Source organism: Melanotaenia boesemani, chromosome 16 (genome assembly GCF_017639745.1).
Source record: "Melanotaenia boesemani isolate fMelBoe1 chromosome 16, fMelBoe1.pri, whole genome shotgun sequence".
Classification (NCBI taxonomy): Eukaryota; Metazoa; Chordata; class Actinopteri; order Atheriniformes; family Melanotaeniidae; genus Melanotaenia; species Melanotaenia boesemani.
The window spans coordinates 1,941,559-1,962,682 of NC_055697.1; the positions used below are offsets into that span (position 1 = coordinate 1,941,559).

A 21,124-nucleotide genomic window follows, 5' to 3' on the forward strand; every position below is an offset into this window, starting at 1 on the left:
ACAAACCCTGTCTTTGTTCACACAGTTGCATCTGCAGCACGTTTATAAAAGCAAGTTGGAGAAAAGCTCTTTGTTTCCTATCTGACACCATGAAAAAAACATTGCACGGTAGCAGAGGCCTGGGACATCATGCAGGCCGAAGCGGATGTGACTGAGCACACCGGTGGAACCTCAGATAAAACCACCGAGAGCAACACTCACTCCGCCAAGCTGAGGTCTACCCTCTGGTGGCTGACTAATCATCCACCAGCTCCAGCGACTCCACAAACAGTGATGAAGAAGCCACAGAAGAGGTTCATCACTAGAGATCTAAAAGTGGTAGAATCCAGTGGTCATCCACAAACTGCGGTCAAGCCAGCTGCCACTGTCCGGATACAGGCGATCTTCAAACCTTGATGAGGATATCTGCGTGGATGAGCAGCTAGTTCCGTTTAAAGGCCACGGCAGTTTTAGGCAGTACATGCCAGTGAAGCCAGCCAGGTATGGCCTGAAAATGTGGGTAGCCTGCGACGTGAAAACGTCTTACGCCTGCATGTGAGCTTCTACACTGGCCGATCAGCTGGTGCGCCGGTCGAATAGAAATACAAAAAACGGGTGCTGGGTTTTGCTGGAGAATACGGAAAGCCTGACAGGAGTTTTTCACTTCATTTTCTCTGGCAGAGGAGCTGCTGAAAACAGTATTACCATGGTTGGCTTTAGCAGAAGAATCGTGCAAAGCTGCAGAAAACCTCTTTGAAAGGAACATTAACTTCACAGTCTGCAGCTCCTGCCTCCTCTGAACTGTTCTAGTTATGTTATTGTTAAATTTGTTTCTAGATATTGTTCATGTTCTAGTTTCTGTTAGCCTTCATGGTGTAATAACGAATGGCTTGACTTGTTACATGGACCGTAGCTGAAGCTCTTTGTTACAACACACATAAAATTAGATGTTTGATGTGTGTGATGAGGATTGATGAGGGTTTAAAAAAAAAAAAATGAGAATAAAATAATTCATTTAGAGTAAAGTATGACTTGATTTTATGAGCATATTTTTGTGCAGCAGGTTGCAAAACTGGAGTATTTCACTCTGAGCAAAAACTAATGCATATAATTTCTAAGCTAATCTTAAACTTGTACCAAGCCGCAATCATCGCAACATAAATTATACAGTTATCATATATTGAAAATGTATTAAATTTTGTAACTGGATCATAAAATAGAGTTGAACCATGACCAAACCTCAGCAATGCAGAGGTTAAAAATGTTAAAAATTCATCATGGTTTGTAGAATAACAGAGTAAAAAGTAAATAAGAAAATATTTTTGTGTTAGGGTGCAAAACGGGAGTATTTGACACTGAGCAAAAACTAATAATGCATATAAATTAACTTCTTTAACCTAAATAAAGCTCAGATGTTACTCTATCCACTAACACTAGAACAGCTTCAACCAGGTAAAATATCCTGGCAGCAGTTTTCTCCCATGATGCATCTCTCCCTACCAGCAGCAGTCTTCTTTTTTTCTCCAGATCCCTTGTATGAGAACCTCTCACTCCAATGGGGGGGAATTTACTGCTTTTTGGCAGCGGTTGCCATGGTGACTCCAGGCATTGGAGCTCCATTGATGGTGGCTTTTTACTGAGGTTCTTAACTCTGGACAAAGACACGCAGTTAGTTGAACCTGCAGAACAGGTGAGTTTGGATCATGAGCAGAAATAAAAAAAAAAAATACATTTAAGATGAGCACTTTTGTATTTATTACATAATAAAAAGTACGTTACTTTTAATTTATATATATAGATATGTACACACATTATATTCATGTCATTTACTGTTCAAGCATGAGTGAGCTGATAAATCTAGGAGTCCCAAACAACAAATAAACAGCCAGCCTACATGTTGGTGGCTCTGTAAGGCTGTAGTGTTACCTGACTGGATCGATGCTGACTGAACAGCAGCACTAACGTCCTCCTTTTCCCACCTAATAAATAACATTAAATATGAGCCAGACATCTCTGAGCGGAGCTGCAGCGCATCTACAGCCTTCAGACAGGTTTGGCATTAAAACGGTGAATTAGTTATTGTACACAAGGCACAACCAGCATGCAACAACATCCAGACACCAGAACAACAGCTGGGATTAAAGAGCAGAGTCTGATCAGGTTTAGACTTTTCTGTTTGGATTCTGGTTGAATGTTTCAGTTTCTGTCTGCAGCCGGATCTCATGTCACAGCTCCGGTGATCCATGAAGACCATGTAGTGGGATTATTTCGTGAGGATGAGCAGGAAGTATTGCATCACACAGACGAGGCTGGATCAGAAAACAGCTGAGAGGGATGCAGCTGAACATGCTCGGTGATAAAAACAAAGATGAATGAATCTAATCACAATATTTTAGATCTAAAGGAGACTTTCTACACATTCAGCGTTAAATCAGTGCTGCTGTGTTCTGTCCGGATGGACCACGTCCAGACTCTGGAATGATGGACATGTCTTCTCTGGCCTCTGAGACCACCTTAATTCAGAAGGTACCATAACTCAAAGATCGTTAAGTCTCCAGGTTCGTGGCCAGGTGAGAAGATGTGGATCAGAAGGAGGAGATCTCTGCTGCAGGACAACACCACAGAATTTGGCCACAGAGAGTACGTCTGACAGCTGAATGTTTAAAGTTAGGACCCTCTCAGAGTTAAACTAGCGTCCAGGACCTTCAAGTTTCTTCAGGAAGCTGAGAGGTGGCTTCAGATGAGAGCTGAATCTGCAGCGGCTGCTCGTCGGCCAGTTTCATCTCACCAAGCAGCTGATTGAACTTTTGACTCTCACGTGCACCATTCAGCTCTCATGTTGCTTGTTTGGATTCTCATGAGTTTTAATCGTGCTGGGTTAAGATGTCGTCGGGGAGGAAAATGGTTGTTTGCGTGAACTGGAAGAATGCAGCAGGAGGAAATTTACAGCCATCTTCACATCCCTATAGCTGTTGGGGGAAATGATCAATATACTCTAAAATGATCTCAAATATACATGTTGGAAGTTCAAAGCTCAGCACGTCGGCGTTCCTTCCTCACGGATCAGATCAACACAATAACAACCGAAGAAAAACACCCAGTGTTTGCAAATTTGACGAGTGCTTCCTGTCTGACACCTGTCCACCTGTCCACCTATAGACCAGGACGCAGCGGGGGGGACATTGACGTGCAGATGGAGACTTTTCTTACTTGACCTCGTCAGAAGGACTGGTGGGTTTGGATCCAGAGAGCAGTGGTACGGGGGATGTGGCCTCGATGAGGGCAGGGTTCAGGAGGATGGGGAGGGACATGGGTGGGACCCCCACCTGTAGGGGGGAGGCTAGGGGCTGCAGAATCAAAGGAGACTGGCTCAGAGGTGATGGAGTCGGGGCAGGAGATGTGGTCAATGGTGCTGGGATGGGAGGTACAGAGAGGGGGCCCGGAGACAGCTGGTCCAGTCCTGCAGAACAAAACACATTTTAACCTCTACAGGGGTACGGGTTTATGAAGTCACACACAGGAATCCATGGTTACCGTTGGCACTGGCTGTCTGAGGATCCTGTGGTGATCCAGGTCTGCTGGAGGTCTGGGTGTCTGCTGGGACCGGTGAGTGGGACTGGGCAGGGGATGGAGGCCGGCCTGCTGCAGGCTGCACTGGTTCTACTGGAGGACTGGGCACTGGATCTGAAAACAAGGATGGATCATTACAAACGCCAACTCATGGTGGAGCTCTGTGCTGCGCGGTAACCACGGTGACGGGTACCTGGAATGACAGTCTGTTTGAAGAGTTCCTCCCTCAGGTGGGGCAGGAAGCACACAATTCGTTCCCAGGTTATTTCCCACAGGTCTGAGTACCCGGTCCTGGAGTCAGCGCTGTGGAAGATCCCAGCTGTGTCCATCACCAGCAGCATGTTCTTCAGGGACTCTGGAATGGCTTCCAGCTGGAAACAAACACCAGCGCTCAGGGAGTCTCTTCTGCCACAAGACAACACTTACCGAGAGTCAGAGTGACCACCATCCTCACCAGTAAGTCACTGGAGCCGGCATGCATGTACTTGTCCATGAAGTCCAGAATGGTAAGCCAGAGGGCCGCAAAGGTGGGCAGGGACAGCAGGGGGGACAGGTGCTGGAGAAAGACCTGGAAAAGCACAGACCAGGAGCTGAACCCCACCACAGGACACCAAACCACGTCTGACATTTGTTCTGTCTTTCCCCCATAAGGAGTTAGTTTGTGTTCTCCATGTGCTCCTCTGTAGACTAAGACTTAGACCTGTCTGTGAGGAGCAGGAAGGAAGTACTCAGAAAAACCAACCTTTGACAGCAGCGTGCAGGCTCTCATTCTGGTCTCCTCCATCCCACCCACATCTGCTGGGCTGATGTTGTCCAGCAGCTTGGTCAGCAAGGGGAAAAGTACCTGCAAACACACTTCATCTGTAAGCTCCATGCTGACTTCACAAGGAAGACATTTCCAGGAAGTTGCATGGAGACTTTAGAACCTTGTTGAAGCAGGACTCCCACTCTGCGGCGTCCAGTGTCTGCAGGTCGTGGACCAGCAGCGCTCTCTGGAGGTAGGTGAGGGCTTGCATGCGGACCTGTCGCCGTGCGTCACAGCACAGCCAAGCGATGCCTGCAGAGGGAAGCCAGCGTCATTTCAGCCATGTGCAGCAGATATTCCACACAACCATGGACATTAGTTTAGGAGGGACACAGGGGACATGTCCTCTGCACTTTTTACTGTCCAGAAACAATGTTTTGCTACAGTCAAGCACTAGGACCAAATGGAAAACAGCCGCTCAAGCTGAAGCCTGTTTCCCTTAGCTTAGACCGCCCACAAGCTCCCCCATTGGCTCTGCCGTTTCTTGTGTGATTGGCTGTCCCCGCTGTCACTCCACCTTGCTCGCACACCCATAAGCTAGTCTGCGACAGGAGTCACCCCAAATTGTCCCACTGTTCATGTCATGCACCAATATTTTTATCAGGTGACGGATTGTAGAGATGCAGATATAGATGCAGGAGGAAACGCTGGAGGAGATAGAGGAGAAGAGGCTGGAGATGGAGGGTGGAGAGTAGGAGAAGCTGGAGGAGCTAGAGGAGAAGAGGCTGGAGATGGAGGGTGGAGAGTAGGAGAAGCTGGAGGAGATAGAGGAGAAGAGGCTGGAGATGGAGGATGGAGAGTAGGAGAAGCTGGAGGAGCTAGAGGAGAAGAGGCTGGAGATGGAGGGTGGAGAGTAGGAGAAGCTGGAGGAGATAGAGGAGAAGAGGCTGGAGATGGAGGATGGAGAGTAGGAGAAGCTGGAGGAGCTAGAGGAGAAGAGGCTGGAGATGGAGGGTGGAGAGTAGGAGAAGCTGGAGGAGATAGAGGAGAAGAGGCTGGAGATGGAGGATGGAGAGTAGGAGAAGCTGGAGGAGCTAGAGGAGAAGAGGCTGGAGATGGAGGGTGGAGAGTAGGAGAAGCTGGAGGAGATAGAGGAGAAGAGGCTGGAGATGGAGGATGGAGAGTAGGAGAAGCTGGAGGAGCTAGAGGAGAAGAGGCTGGAGATGGAGGGTGGAGAGTAGGAGAAGCTGGAGGAGCTAGAGGAGAAGAGGCTGGAGATGGAGGGTGGAGAGTAGGAGAAGCTGGAGGAGATAGAGGAGAAGAGGCTGGAGATGGAGGATGGAGAGTAGGAGAAGCTGGAGGAGCTAGAGGAGAAGAGGCTGGAGATGGAAGATGGAGAGTAGGAGAGCTGGAGGAGATAGAGGAGAAGAGGCTGGAGATGGAGGATGGAGAGTAGGAGAAGCTGGAGGAGATAGAGGAGAAGAGGCTGGAGATGGAGGGTGGAGAGTAGGAGAAGCTGGAGGAGATAGAGGAGAAGAGGCTGGAGATGGAGGGTGGAGAGTAGGAGAAGCTGGAGGAGATAGAGGAGAAGAGGCTGGAGATGGAGGGTGGAGAGTAGGAGAAGCTGGAGGAGATAGAGGAGAAGAGGCTGGAGATGGAGGGTGGAGAGTAGGAGAAGCTGGAGGAGATAGAGGAGAAGAGGCTGGAGATGGAGGGTGGAGAGTAGGAGAAGCTGGAGGAGCTAGAGGAGAAGAGGCTGGAGATGGAGGGTGGAGAGTAGGAGAAGCTGGAGGAGCCAGAGGAGAAGAGGCTGGAGATGGAGGGTGGAGAGTAGGAGAAGCTGGAGGAGCTAGAGGAGAAGAGGCTGGAGATGGAGGGTGGAGAGTAGGAGAAGCTGGAGGAGCTAGAGGAGAAGAGGCTGGAGATGGAGGGTGGAGAGTAGGAGAAGCTGGAGGAGCTAGAGGAGAAGAGGCTGGAGATGGAGGGTGGGGAGTAGGAGAAGCTGGAGGAGCTAGAGGAGAAGAGGCTGGAGATGGAGGGTGGAGAGTAGGAGAAGCTGGAGGAGATAGAGGAGAAGAGGCTGGAGATGGAGGATGGAGAGTAGGAGAAGCTGGAGGAGCTAGAGGAGAAGAGGCTGGAGATGGAAGATGGAGAGTAGGAGAGCTGGAGGAGATAGAGGAGAAGAGGCTGGAGATGGAGGATGGAGAGTAGGAGAAGCTGGAGGAGATAGAGGAGAAGAGGCTGGAGATGGAGGGTGGAGAGTAGGAGAAGCTGGAGGAGATAGAGGAGAAGAGGCTGGAGATGGAGGGTGGAGAGTAGGAGAAGCTGGAGGAGATAGAGGAGAAGAGGCTGGAGATGGAGGGTGGAGAGTAGGAGAAGCTGGAGGAGATAGAGGAGAAGAGGCTGGAGATGGAGGGTGGAGAGTAGGAGAAGCTGGAGGAGCTAGAGGAGAAGAGGCTGGAGATGGAGGGTGGAGAGTAGGAGAAGCTGGAGGAGCCAGAGGAGAAGAGGCTGGAGATGGAGGGTGGAGAGTAGGAGAAGCTGGAGGAGCTAGAGGAGAAGAGGCTGGAGATGGAGGGTGGAGAGTAGGAGAAGCTGGAGGAGCTAGAGGAGAAGAGGCTGGAGATGGAGGGTGGAGAGTAGGAGAAGCTGGAGGAGCTAGAGGAGAAGAGGCTGGAGATGGAGGGTGGAGAGTAGGAGAAGCTGGAGGAGCTAGAGGAGAAGAGGCTGGAGATGGAGGGTGGAGAGTAGGAGAAGCTGGAGGAGCTAGAGGAGAAAAATGAAGAAACAGGAAGAAACTCTGTCAGGAATTTATCTCGGCCAATGATCGCAGACAACATGTGTTTGGAAACTTTGATTGAGGTCATTGTGTTGACCCTTATGTGGTTCTGTGTTACACTTATTTAAAATAAAATTTAATACTTTACTACTTACACTGAATAATGGAAATTTTATTCCATTTCTTCCCACCTGTGATGCCAGTTTGACCTGCCCACCATCGGGTGGTGCTGTGTAAATGATGATATTCCATAAATAAGTAAAACTGGAGGTACTGAGTTGGTGTGAAGTTGACTAACAAGGTGAAACATGGAATTGGGTGATAATGTTTTACTACATGCTTTACAAGCAGTCAAACCAAAGAAAAGGAACATTAAGTTTAGAAGCAGCAACAGAAAACTAGAAGAACGACTAGAAAACACGGTGAGCTGAAAGATTAGTTTATAAAAATACTTCTGTCCCCCCACCGCTGAAATCAAAACTTCATCCCTGACTGATTGGATCAAACTGTTCCCAGAATTTAATATTTTTATTCTTTATAGTCACAGCAAATGATGATATTTACACTTAAAACATATAAACTTCACGTTTACCTCCTTTAAACATCTTCAACATTTTCACATTTTTAAATACAATTACATTAAAAATCTTCTATTAAAAACTAAAAACAAACTAAGATTAAACAAAACTAAATTAAATACAACTAAATGTAGTTAAATTACAAAGTAAACTAAATAAAATATGATAAAATATAAATCAAAAAATAAAATATTGTGACATGGTCCCACCTTGCAGCAGGGGGCACCAGCAGCTGGTCCACAGAGTCTGGGAGTCCGCCTCAATCTTCTTGCCCGAAGCCTCTAGGTGGCGCTGTTCCTCTGCCCAGGAGCTGTAGATGCTGGCTGCCCGGGTGTGCAGGGTGTGCATCAGGTCCAACAACTACAAACACCAACATGTCAACACAGTAAAAAAAACAGGAACTAAATAATATCAGGAGGACGTGGTTTTCTAGGGAGAGGATTTAATGATATAAATCTACTTGTTTATCTCTTGTTGTCTCAGATAAGAAGTTGAGAAAATAAAGGATAAGACGGATTTCCTGCCACCTAGAACACGTTATGCTAGTTTAAAAGAAATCCAGACCAAACTGGAAAGATGACGAGCATATGAGTCTGGAATCAGACCTCAGAACAGAAACAGAAAAGAGGATAAAAAGCTCACAGTGACCCAAACAGGCAGCAGGACAGCTGGAGGTTTTCAGGAGGGTGTGAGCTTGTAAACAGATGGAGTAAGATCTGTTTTCTACTGACTTACACCCGTCCTGGAAGTCACTTTGCTACTTAAAGCCCAAGTTTGTCCCAAACATCCTGCCGCCACCGTGACTGAAGCGTATGTGAGGCTGTCTCAGTGTTTGCGGGTAAAATCAGGATGTTTACGAGTCAGCTGGGCTGAAATCAACAAAAGGTAGAAGGGTAAAGAGGGCCGTTGTACTTACGTCCTGACTAACCTGTAATGACACCGTGTGATAGCTGGCCGGGACGCCCTCATCCTCTTCGTCGTCGCTATGGGAACGTGATGGACGCTGGCTGGACGCCCGACTGCCGCCCCGTCTTGCACTGCCCCCTCCGTCCTTGTCCCTCCCCCCGGCCTTCTTCCTCAGTCTGGACTTGGAGGAGTCGTACTTGTGGCTCTTCTTCTTGTCGTGGTTCCTGTAACCTGGAGAGGCAGATTACTGAGTAGACACAACTAGTTTAGGATGTAGTCCTGATGTTCTGAAGAGTCTCAGACGTGGTTTTAATAAAACAGCTCAGGGTCAGAAAATTCTACTTTTTACCTGGAAAAACTGTTCATGTTAAACACACAGCGGGGTTAGTTAGCTGTTAGTTCAGCTAACTGAGGTCAGCTGGGTATTTCCCTCACACACACCCAACATCCACTTTATGAGCTCCACTTGTTAACAGACATGTAACCAGCCAATCACACGGCAGCATGGAGTCATGTAGACGTGGTGAAGACGACCTGCTGAAGTTCTAAGTGAGCATCAGAATGAAGAAGAAAGGAGATTTAAGAGACTTTAAATCCTTTAATAAACGTGGCATGGTTGCTGGTCTGAGTATTTCCAGGGATTTCCACCTACAACCATCTCCAGGGTTTCCAGAGATGGTCTGAAGAAGAGAAAATATCCAGAGCGGCAGTTGTCTGGACCAGGATGCAGCAGAAGACACACCGGGTGCCTCCTGCCAGCTAAGAACAGGAAACTGAGGCTACAATTCACACACACACACACACACACACTCACAACACTGGACAATAGAAGATGGAGAAACGTTGCTGGTCTGATGAGTCTCCATTTCAGCTCCACATTCAGATGCTCGGCTCAGAATCTGCTGGAAACATCATGAAAACATGGATCCGTCCTGCCTTGGATCAACGCTTCAGGCTGCTGCTGGTGTAATGGTGGGGGGAGATTTTCTTGGCCCACTTTGGACCCCTTAGTACCAACGTGGCCTGGTTTAACCACCACAGCCTACCTGAGTATTGTTGCTGACCATGTCCATCCCTTTATGACCACAGTGGAGCATCTTCTGATGCTACTTCCAGCAGGATAATGCACCATGTCACAAAGCTCAGATCATCTCCACCTGCTTTCTAGAACATGACGATGAGTTCACTGGACTCCAACGGCCTCCACAGCCACCAGATCTCAGTCCAGTAGAGCAGCTTTGGGATGTGGTGGAACGGGAGATTCTCATCATGGATGCAGCCGACAAACCTGCAGCAACTGTGTGATGCTGTCATGTCAATATGGAGAAAACCTCTGAGGAAGGTTTCCACCACCTGCTTCCACCTATCACACCAGGATTAAAAAGGTCCGACCCGGTACTAGAAGGTGGACCTGATGAAAGGATGACCCGGTACTAGAAGATGGTCCTGATGAAGAGGACCACCCGGTACTAGAAGGTGGACCTGATGAAGAGGACGACCCGGTACTAGAAGGTGGACCTGATGAAGAGGACGACTTGGTACTAGAAGGTGGACCTGATGAAGAGGACGACCCGGTACTAGAAGGTGGACCTGATGAAGAGGACGACCCGGTACTAGAAGGCGGACCTGATGAAGAGGACGACCCGGTACTAGAAGGCGGACCTGATGAAGAGGACGACCCGGTACTAGAAGGCGGACCTGATGAAGAGGACGACCCGGTACTAGAAGACAGACCTGATGAAGAGGACGACCCGGTACTAGAAGGAGGACCTGATGAAGAGGACGACCCGGTACTAGAAGGCGGACCTGATGAAGAGGACGACCCGGTACTAGAAGGCGGACCTGATGAAGAGGACGACCCGGTAGTAGAAGGTGGACCTGATGAAGAGGACGATGAGTTTGGACATAACTGAAGTATGGGTTTGGATGACTGGTGAAACATCAGCTGTGTGTTTCAGACGTTTCTCTACTGGAACAAACTGAAGCGACAACTTAAACCTACTGAAGGTCAACTGGAAACTTTACTGCCACATAAATACAGAGCTTTCCCTCTCAGGCTGTAAACAGCAGCAGGTTGAATTAGAGCTGCTCAGTGTGTGTGTGTGTGTGTCTGTTTGAGCTGCAGCTGTCAGGCTTTCAGCATAATCACAGCAGAGAAAATCACCAAACATTGTACAGACTTGTAGCTGTCACCTACATGAGGGCTTCAGTCCAGAGACAGCCTGTCACAGACTAATTACGCCACAAAGAAGTGGGACTTTTCCAGATCTTTCCATTCATCTTCAAACCACCTTTAACAAAAACACCTGAAGTTGGACCACAGAAGCTGTATGAGTTTGTGCTGCAGATTAGCGCTGGGCCGAGGCTCGGCTTTGATCGCCGTTGCTTTTGTTACATCTCTGTTGTTGACAGCGTGGACCTGATGGCCTGAAGCTCTGGGAGCCATCATAAAAGAACGAGTGCACCACCTCCATTTCTCCACTAATCCTGTCTTACTGCAGGGCACAAACGGCACACGGAGGGAAGAATGGGAAGAGGGAGAAGACCTCTGAGGGGAAGAGGAGGATGAAAGGAAGACTAATGTGGGAATAATGTGGAGGAAACGGGAACAACTCAGATAAAACACAGAAGGCTTCAGGTCGGACACTTAACTGCTGAGATAAAGAAAGATGTGTACATGGTGCTTTTCCATTAAACTGTTTCTCCATATACATTAAAGATGGCAGTGATAAGCTGCTGCATCTGAGGCTTGGATATAAAATCTTATCTAAATTCAGAAGCTTTTAACTTTAACAGGAGTTTACAGATTTCTGCCCCGAGGCGTCAGATCCGTCATGCTGGACTAAATCCCAGCCAGGTAGACGGACGTGGGGGTCTCACCTCCGTTCAGGCTGGCCTCCACAAACACCCGTATGGCTCTGACACACAGCTCAAAGTTGTCGGGGGTGACGTGGGCAGCGTCGCGCACGATGAAGGACAGGGTCTCTACGCACTTGATCAGAGACTTGGTGTCATGCTGGCCCAGATCCTGACCCAGAGTCAGACTGTACTGGTTGACCAGCGGATGATTCAGCTGAGCTTTGGAGTTTACTGGAGGGGTCTTACTGGTCTCCAGATCATCTTTCCCAACCTGGGATGGAAGGAAGGAAGAAGAAGAAAAGAAACTAAAATGAAGAATGATTTTTGAGAGGAAACTAGTAAATGCTGATTTACTTTCAGAAACTGAGGATGCTTCAATGACCTAAGTATTCTGTACATTTGTGCAGCAGTAGGTCTGTCAACCCTTTAAATAATCTATATGTCTATATTTTCTGTAAATATGGTCTAAAACATCATCAGAATTTATATTTTAAGTCCTAAAAGTAGAAAAAGAGAACCCAAAAAACATTTAATCTGCTGGAGAGGTGGATGTTGTCAGAAAAAACAAGTTCAAACTCTTGGTAAACCATCTGGGTATGCAAATACAGCGGAAGTGAGGATTTTCTCATAGCCTAATATTTTAGGATTTCATAGCATATAACTGCCTGAAAATCTGCTGCAGTAATCTGGGACACACAACTCAGTCCCACTGCCTTTAAACTCATCTCCAGCTCTTCTTCTGTGGTGGAGCGTTTCTGTTATTTCATCCAGATAAAAAGCTGAGGAAAACACTAAACAGGAGGATCCCTGCATAAACATGCGTAAATACTTCCTGTAAATCTGATTTACGCGGGGTAAATGTCCCCCGGGCTTCGATCGGCTGACGTCCAAGATTGATCCTCATTTTCATCAGTAGAATAACGCTGACGTCACCATGTTTACCTCCATCTCACCAACCATCAATGGTAAGGAGGGAAATCTGTGTGATGCAGAATGACTCATCAAATCCATGTGACCGTGCAGAACATGGTGAATTTGGAAAGGAACTGCTCTCAAAGGATTCTGGGAAATGAAGTTTTCCAGTAAATGTGGTTTTATCCCAGTAGATAGATTCGAGATCTAGTAGATTTTAGAGGCCAGACACCAAAGTTAAGACAGAATTTATGATGATGAAGCAGAATTTTGCTTCCTCTGCATCTGTTTTGCTGAACCCTGGTTGGACACGATGAAACTTACAGTTTTCTGCCATCAGTAGTAATATTGTTGGTTCATGTTGGTTTGTGGATCCATGGTTAGTGTTTACAACATTTTGCAGACTATGTTTACCGACTCTTTTAATTGTTTATTGTCTTAACTGTGTTTGGTGGTGATAGAAATGGTCCGAGTGAACTTTTTAGCTGAGATTCTGGACTTCCAGTGGATCCACACATGCCTATATTTACAGAACAGACCTGATGGTACACCCCCTGAAACAGAGTTACCCTGTAGAACCGGTACTGGGGGTATTGGGGTTTGAGAGGGTAAAGTCAGATGTTGGATAACAATCTGCTTTGGGATTTTGTAAGAACTATTAAAATAGAGTAGAATCTGTCATGTCCAGGAACAGATTAACTTCACAGGGATACAAATCATTAAATGTGAAAAAAAAGGTGTTAATATGTGTGTGAGTGTGTGCAGACTGACCACAAGCCATCCGCTGCTCGCCACGTCCACATCCGTCGTGGAGCGAGGGATCCTGACCTTGCCGTGGTCTGTGTAAACCTCCGAGTCAGACGTGTAGCCCCGATCTAAGGTGACCTCGCTGGGATGATGAGACGGCAGCTCGCTGTCTGACTGAGCGCCTACAGACACAAACAACACACCGTCAGCCATGCTTTCTCATGTCTGTACCTGGTCTTTATATCAACACTGATGATGAAGATGATGATGAACCTGTGTCGCTGTCAGGAGAGGTGGAGGCCATCTGGAAGGTGGCGGGAGGTCGAACTCCCGCTCCGATGCACTCCAGCAGGGAGAAGAGTGTGTACCAGTCATCTGTGCAGTGGATGTTGGCCGCATTGGTCTTCAGCAGCTCATGAAGGCCATACGCAACCTCCCTGCTGACTCGGGACAGAACGTGTGGTTTCATCATGAGCAGGAGACGCAGCGACAGGAGAATCTGAGGATGAAGATCCCAGTGATCAGGACGTTACGTCACCACCAGTAGATGTAGAACACACTGGTGTACAGTTCAGATTTCTGTGGAGCTCTGAATGTATAAACCAGTCTGTAATCCCAGTATAAACCAGTCTGTAATCCCAATATAAACCAGTCTGTAATCCCAGTATAAACCAGTCTGTAATCCCAATGTAAACCAGTCTGTAGCAGCTGGAGCTTTTAATCCAGACATTTTACAGACGTTCTGGGATATGATCACCCAGTTTTCTTCTGTATTTACTAAAGTGTGTTTGGTAACCCTGAACGCTGCGGCCTCCGCTGCTATTTGCAGCCTTTTTAATCAATGGTTTGATTCCCACCAGGTGCCACATGCGTGTCAGTAGCATCCCAGAAGCGCCTTGTTGCAGCTCTCTCTTTTGACAGAACACACGTCCAGAATGCATCAAACTCAGCAGTTTAGGTAGCGGCAGACAGGAAATCAGACAAGAGAGCGGTGTAAAAGCGTCCGATAATCTTCAAAATAAAAGCCTCTGTGCAGATTTGCACTGCTGAACCATGTAAACATCACGCCATTAATCAGTCAGGGTGTCTTAGTGTTTTTATTTTCATTATAGACGACTCCCGTGGGCTCACCACCGGCAGGAGGACCATGGGGTCGGGTGCAGTGTGAGCCCACCAACAATAACTTCAGATGAGTCTGGGGTAGCTGCTGCTGGCTCTCCCATCTCTGGGGCTGACGTTGCTGAGCTGGTTAAAAAGCTCCTCGGTGGCAGGGCCCCAGGGGTAGATGAGGTCCGCCCAGAGTTCCTTAAGGCTCTGGACGCTGTAGGGCTATCTTGGTTGACACGCCTCTGCAGCATCGCGTGGACATCGGGGACAGTTCCCCTGGACTGGCAGACTGGGATGGTGGTCCCTCTCTTCAAAAAGGGGGACCGGAGGGTGTGCTCCAACTACAGGGGGATCACACTCCTCAGCCTCCCCGGTAAGGTCTATTCAGGGGTGCTGGAAAGGAGGGTCCGTCGGATAGTCGAACCTCGGATTAAGGAGGAGCAGTGTGGTTTTCGTCCCGGTCGTGGAACAGTGGATCAGCTCTACACCCTCTTCAGGGTCTTTGAGGGGGCATTGGAGTTTGCCCAACCAATCTACATGTGTTTTGTGGACTTGGAGAAGGCATTCGACCGTGTTCCCCTGGGACTCCTGTGGTGGGTACTCCGGGAGTATGGAGTGCCGGACCCACTTGAACGAGCTGTCCGGTGTGACCGGTGTCAGAGCTTGGTCCGCGTTGCCAGCAGTAAATCAGAGTGAGGGTTGGACTCCGCCAAGGCTGCCCTTTGTCACCGATTCTGTTCATAACTTTTATGGACAGAATTTCTAGACGCAGCCGAAATGTTGAGGGTATCCAGTTTGGTGGCCTCAGGATTGGGTCTCTGCTCTTTGCGGATGATGTGGTTCTGTTGGCTTCATTGGGCCGTGATCTTCAGCTCTCACTGGAGCGATTTGCAGCCAAGTGTGAAGCGGCTGGGATGAGAATCAGCACCTCTAAGTCCAAGACCATGGTCCTCAGCCGTAAAAGGGTGGAGTGCCTTCTCTCGGTTAAACGCATAATGTTTTCATGGTTCAGCGGCGCACATCTGCATGGGGTTTTTACACTGCTCCTGTGTCTGATTTCCTATCTGTCCATATCTGAACTGCAGAAAATGATGCATTCTGGGTGCATGCTCCATCAAAAATAGACTCAGCACGTAAATTAAGTGCCTCTGAGAAACTTCTGATATGCACTGCAGCGCATCTGGTGGGAACCAAACCACTGACTAAAATGGCTGTGAAAAGCAGTGGAGGCTGTGGCGCAGCCGTAACGTGCCACACATGCACCCGGTGTAAATCAGGGGTAACCCTAACCCAGGCTGCATCTCAGGATGGCATAAAGCCTGCTGCCCATATCACTGGAGAGTCTGGGCTTTGGACTCATTAAATCTTTGCTGTTTGGTTTCTGTACCTGAGAACTGACATCTTCTCTGCGTAGCAGGCGGATTGCGAGACGAAGGAGCCCCACCACAGCCCTCTCCACCAGGAAGCAGCTCTCAGTAGCATGAACACAAAGGTGGTAGAGGTGGTCCCGCACCGTCTGCCAAACACACAACACCCGGTCCCTGCAAACACAAGCAGAACCATGGTGGTTACACCCCAGCAGGTGGCCCATCTTTACAGAGACCGTGAGAACGGACATGCTTACCGGTTCTCCAGAACGATGCGCAGCAGCATCTCCAAACAGAAGGCAGCATCCTCCTCATCATACGTCTCTTCATCTGGGGTGACGGAGATCAGCGCCTGAAGAGGAGACGACGGTAAAATCAGGTTCTGTTTCTTTATTAACAACCCAGCTGCTGTTTAATGGATGAATTCGTCATCTTCTTCTAACCTTCATCAGCTCCTGCAGAGACTCGAGCTGTAGGAACTTGCTCTCTGTGATCAACTTCTCTGGGTCACATTGCTACGAAACAGAAAGCAAGTTATCTGAAACGGGGGTGGGAAAGGCAGCAAGGGCAGTTAAAAACTTCTGATGACTGGAGATGTTCAGTTTCAGCCATTCAGATGTTAGAGGGAAAATGTGCAAACTGAAGCAGAGTGTATTCATCCAGCAGATTTTCAGATAATCTGGAGAAATCTTGTCCGGCTTGTCTGAGGCAGTCGGTGAAGAGCGTCTAACATTTTTAAATGAAGACATTAACAGCTAAAAATGTGAAAAAGTGTCAAGAATGTGTAACAGCTGCAGACATCATGCTGTGTATCTGCTACCTTTATGCAGAGGATGGCAGTCTGTTTGGCTTCCTGGTTTTCCGTGGATGGTCCTCTGAGTCCTGATTGCTCGGCTCCACTCAGAGTCAGCCAGTTAACAAAACTTAACACTGCTGACTCCCCGCTGATAAATAACAGAGGAGAAAATGTTCATCTCAGTCAAGTTTGTTTTGTTAACCTTTTGTTAACTCTTAAACTCAAACCTTCGTTTATGAAAAAAGGCATGTATTTGCTCAACTCTTTTAATCCCAGTCAGCATGTAGACATGATGTTTTCAGGACAGCCTCAGTTGTCAGATTAAATAGTCTAAATAGAGGTCTCTTAGCAACATAGTAGTGGTGGTGTTTTTATGATGAAATATGATAAATAATGCTGTTATCATGGATCATTGTGGATTTACCAGATAGAGTCTCTGAATAAAACTACATTTAGTGGCTGGATTGTAAACCTCCTGGACAGATAGAAATGCTGGAAAACCTCCGTAGATCAGGTAAAGGGTAAAATATCCATCACATTTACCCCACAGAGCTACACACCACCGCTCCTGAGACACTGGTGTTGGTAGAAGTGATAGCGTTCGGGTGTGCAGGAGAACTAGCAGAGTTTTAAGGGTTAATAACCATAAATGTTTTATAAGATCCTGTTAACTTCTCAGTGGTGGTGGATGAGCTCCGTTATACCGATTTGAAGGCGTTTCCTCTCTCTGAAGAGAAAATTTCCCATTTGGCTCCACAAAATCCTCCACCTGAGGAGACAAAGTGTGAAGACTGAACAGCAGGTGGCAGCAGAGCACGTCCAACCGTCTACCTCTTCCTAACAACAGGAAACATGCATGGAAAGAGTGTGATGAGAGTACAAGTGCGGTCCTGACCTCCACCATGGCTTTGGGCAGGAGCTCAGCTCTGAACAGCTGCAGCATGGACTCCATGATGTTCTTCCAGCCCTCCCTCAGGATGTTGCCATGCCGATGGGCGAGGTCAAACACGGTCTTGGCTGCTGTCTGGGCCTTATTGTTGCTGCCAAACACCGTTGGAAGGTTTTCCACAGACTGCAGGGGGAGAAGACGTCCTCACACTCACACACTTACTGGATTTAGCTCTATCTGTTCCTACAGCAGGTGTTTGATAAAAGCTCATCTTCACTGTCCACGCAGAGAAATGTATTTTTATATCACCAGAGAGACCTTTATCACTGTTATGTCAGTCATATTTAACTGTGAATGAAACAAACCGGATTTCAGCACCAGCTGTGAGGGATGCTGTGGATGTTTCCTCTGACAGACTCACCTCGCTGCTTAACGTTGTGAACTTGCAGAGGGAGATGATCAAGTTGTCGAAAACATCACTGAAGCCGTAGTGAGCTGATATCATCGCACATTTTCTACAAGAAACACAGACGACCAAACATATAAAGACCTGGACGTTTACGGTTTATACATGTCATAATGTGTCTTCCACACAAACCCCAGTCAGCTACGGTGTTCCCCAATCTTCTGGTCTTGGCCCATCCTTTTTTCAAAATGCACACTACAGTTTCTTTGACCAAGATTTATACTTTTCTTCTGTGTTATTCAGGTATCCAGAACAGATTTCTTACGTTTAAAGAACGTATCTAAGATATGGAACACTTACCGTATCTCTTCAAGGCTTGACAACTGTAATGACGTGTTGGCAGCTGTTCACAAGCATCTTTTAAAATCCTTCAGCTGACCCAGAACGTTCATTATAAAACTTTTCTTTTAACTACAGCATATGTGTCAAACTCAAGGCCTACAGCTATATAAAGAAAATGCAGTAAATTGTGGTTTACAAACATCAGGGGTCTCCAACCTGCAACTCTGGACCTTCCACCATGTCTTATGCTTCCGGGTGTAGCGTCAGGTCTGTAGATGTAACTATAAACATGTGTGGTATCCACAGAAAGTCCAGAATCTCAGCTACCAGCTCAGTAAACCCATTTCTATCACCAACACACACAGTTAAGACAACAATAATTAAAAGACCAGGTACACAAAGTCCAAAAAACACAGATGATGCCTCCTCGAACAAACGGCTCCTCTACTGAAAGCTGACATCTCACAGATTCCACAGCTGGAAGTTTCATCTTAATATGACCAAGATTCACTGAACCAGAGGCAGAAGAAGACCCGATTTATGCTGCACGTTTGTAAAAGTCAGAAAACACGTCTTACCTTTGCTGTCTTGCCTCAAAACTTAAATCCACCAGGATAAAACCACATTTAGATAAAATAAAAAAACTACATTTCTCATTGTGGTTTGGAAGCAGTTTCCTGGTTTTCCACATTTTTCTGCCTCTTGGGTTTGAACGGACAAAAAGAAATGTCGGTTCTTTTCTGCCAGACAGAAAACGTCTCTTCACTGTAATAAAGACTCTGCATGTTTTTTCTCTGTTCAGAGCCAGTGGTCAAGAACTTTAAGAAAAAAAACTGTGTTCAAGTGTGATTTGCATTTTTCTCTTGCTATTACAGAGCATTTCCATTTTTCAAAAATTATTTTTGCCTGTAGAAATTCCTGAAAATGCATAAAAGAAAAATACATATAGAGCCATAACAAATAAATACAACAAACTTATTATTTATTATTTATCATTATTTAATGATTAATGTTGTTTCATAGGCAATGACTAACAGGCCCGGTTAGTTCCAGGTTAAATGTCTGCAATAAGGTCATTTAAAAAAGGTTTTAATAAACATTGAACCAGGCCGCCCTCAACTTCTTCCAGTTTTTTCTTTTTGTCCAGCCATGTGTTGAGTTCGACACCCCAGAGTCCTTAACCCCTTCAAGCCTGCTGTCACTGACCTGTATCAGACCATTTCTGTCCTTTCTTTACCTCATTTCTTTATATGTAGTTATTTTATTTATCTATGCTTTTATTCGCTCATATTTATATATTTATTTCCATATTATTTATCTTTATTTATTAATAAACTGTACCTTATTTTGATCCAGTCTTTTTAATGTTTTCCTGATTTTTGCCTGTATTTATTTTATTTGATTTTTATATCAAATGGTAAATAAATGTAGGTATAAAGGGGTTAACGGTTCATCCTGTCAACCACAACGACCTCTCTGTTCCTTGAATCCTGGTTTCCTTGTGGCTCCAGGATTTCAAGGACCAGGATGGGGGGCAGAGCCTGTACGTTTATGGAACCAGCTGCAGGTTTATGTGCAGGAAACAAACTTTTTGAGAAACTTTCTGTTAATCTGTCTTCTAACCTCTGATCTACTTTCTCATTTTATTTTATTTTGTCTCCTTGCTTACGTCACCATCTATATCTTTATCTTTTATTACTGCAACTGGCTTTTATTCTTTATTCTTGTCAACTAATTTTGGGCTTTAAGTAATTTGTTTATTTGGTTTAACTTTTGTGTTTATTGAATCTCTGTTTACTCAGTAAAACACTGGTTGCTATTACTTGTTTATATAAACAGAGTTGTTCATTTGTTCAGGACTGAAAAGTTTGTGTGAAGTGCGAATGATTAGTGATCACACTGACTCGAGATCAGACCACCACTTTAAACATCGGTGAAACTTGGGATTTTCTGGCCTGGTAAAGGCTGTGAACAGCTCTGAACTTGTGTACCTGAAGCCGGTGATGGCCTTCTGGATGATGTTGTCATCGAGGCTCTTGTCAAAGACGAAGGAGAGGGCAGCGATGGTGGGACCCCAGGTCATGGTGAACAAGTCGTGGTCGTAGCTGCCGGGTGGAACGTGGAGGAAGACCCCCTCAGGAGTGGCACCGCGGTGCAGCAACACACTCCAAACATAATTCTCCTTCACTAAACCCGTCTGCTCATCCGGCATCACGATCTCATCATTTCTACACGGAAAAAAACAAAACCAGACTCAACATGGAAACACTGGTGTGTCTGGACTGGTTACCCATCAGGATGTTCCAAACTGGGAATAAGCCGCCTGCTTCCGACTGAACTTCAGACTAAATATTAACAAGGACTTCAACAAGCCCACTCCAACAGATCCCTTTAAATAAGGGTGTCAAACATACGACCCAGGGGCCAAAACCGACCCATGAGAGGGTCCAATCTGGTCCGAAGGATGACTTTGGGAAATAGGATAATAACATAAAAGATATTAAAAGTAATATTTTAATAAAAGATACTGGAATATTATAAGAGTAACTAATTTAATAAAAGTAACTGTGATAATTTAATGAACGTTACTAATAATACACTAATAAAAGTAAAAAATTAATTAATAAAAACTAAGATTAAATAAAACTGAAATAAAATAAAAGTAACTAATATAAAAAAGTAACTAACATTTTAATAATAGTAACTGTAATATAATAAAAGTAACTAATATAAAAAAGTAACTAACATTTTAATAATAGTAACTGTAATATAATAAAAGTAACTAATATAAAAAGTAACTAACATTTTAATAAAATTGACTGTAATATAATAAAAGTAACTAATATAAAAAGTAATTAACATTTTAATAAAAGTAACTGTAATATAATAAAAGTAACTAATATAAAAAGTAACTAACATTTTAATAAAAGTAACTGTAATATAATAAAAGTAATTAATATAAGAAGCAACTAACATTTTAATAAAAGTAACTGTGATATAATAAAAGTAACTAATATAAAAAGTAACTAACATTTTAATAATAGTAACTGTAATATAATAAAAGTAACTAATATAAAAAGTAACTAACATTATAAAAAAAGTAACTGTAATATAATAAAAGTAACTAATATAAAAATAACTA

The 21,124-nt window shown here is 45.6% G+C and overlaps 1 protein-coding gene across 5 annotated transcripts in view; it reads right to left on the reverse strand.

Annotated features, from left to right (window-relative positions):
* Positions 1 to 1,710: 1,710 nt before the first annotated feature.
* gbf1 (golgi brefeldin A resistant guanine nucleotide exchange factor 1) overlaps positions 1,711 to 21,124 on the reverse strand; it is a 103,762-nt gene continuing 84,348 nt past the window's right edge. For 4 of the 5 annotated variants that reach the window (XM_042009682.1, XM_042009683.1, XM_042009681.1 and 1 more), the window contains 19 exons: positions 19,974 to 20,210; positions 17,656 to 17,749; positions 17,241 to 17,417; positions 17,050 to 17,114; positions 16,370 to 16,493; positions 15,993 to 16,064; positions 15,807 to 15,901; positions 15,570 to 15,723; positions 13,349 to 13,574; positions 13,100 to 13,257; positions 11,438 to 11,687; positions 8,568 to 8,788; positions 7,861 to 8,011; positions 4,476 to 4,606; positions 4,292 to 4,393; positions 4,004 to 4,117; positions 3,743 to 3,920; positions 3,514 to 3,663; positions 1,711 to 3,439 (listed from right to left, as the gene is read on the reverse strand). In XM_042009682.1, coding sequence (XP_041865616.1) covers positions 3,186 to 3,439; positions 3,514 to 3,663; positions 3,743 to 3,920; positions 4,004 to 4,117; positions 4,292 to 4,393; positions 4,476 to 4,606; positions 7,861 to 8,011; positions 8,568 to 8,788; positions 11,438 to 11,687; positions 13,100 to 13,257; positions 13,349 to 13,574; positions 15,570 to 15,723; positions 15,807 to 15,901; positions 15,993 to 16,064; positions 16,370 to 16,493; positions 17,050 to 17,114; positions 17,241 to 17,417; positions 17,656 to 17,749; positions 19,974 to 20,210 — 2,953 coding nt within the window. In that variant the 3' untranslated portion in view covers positions 1,711 to 3,185. The remainder of the gene's footprint in view (positions 3,440 to 3,513; positions 3,664 to 3,742; positions 3,921 to 4,003; positions 4,118 to 4,291; positions 4,394 to 4,475; positions 4,607 to 7,860; positions 8,012 to 8,567; positions 8,789 to 11,437; positions 11,688 to 13,099; positions 13,258 to 13,348; positions 13,575 to 15,569; positions 15,724 to 15,806; positions 15,902 to 15,992; positions 16,065 to 16,369; positions 16,494 to 17,049; positions 17,115 to 17,240; positions 17,418 to 17,655; positions 17,750 to 19,973; positions 20,211 to 21,124) is intronic. The other variant, XM_042009684.1, reaches the window with a different exon arrangement.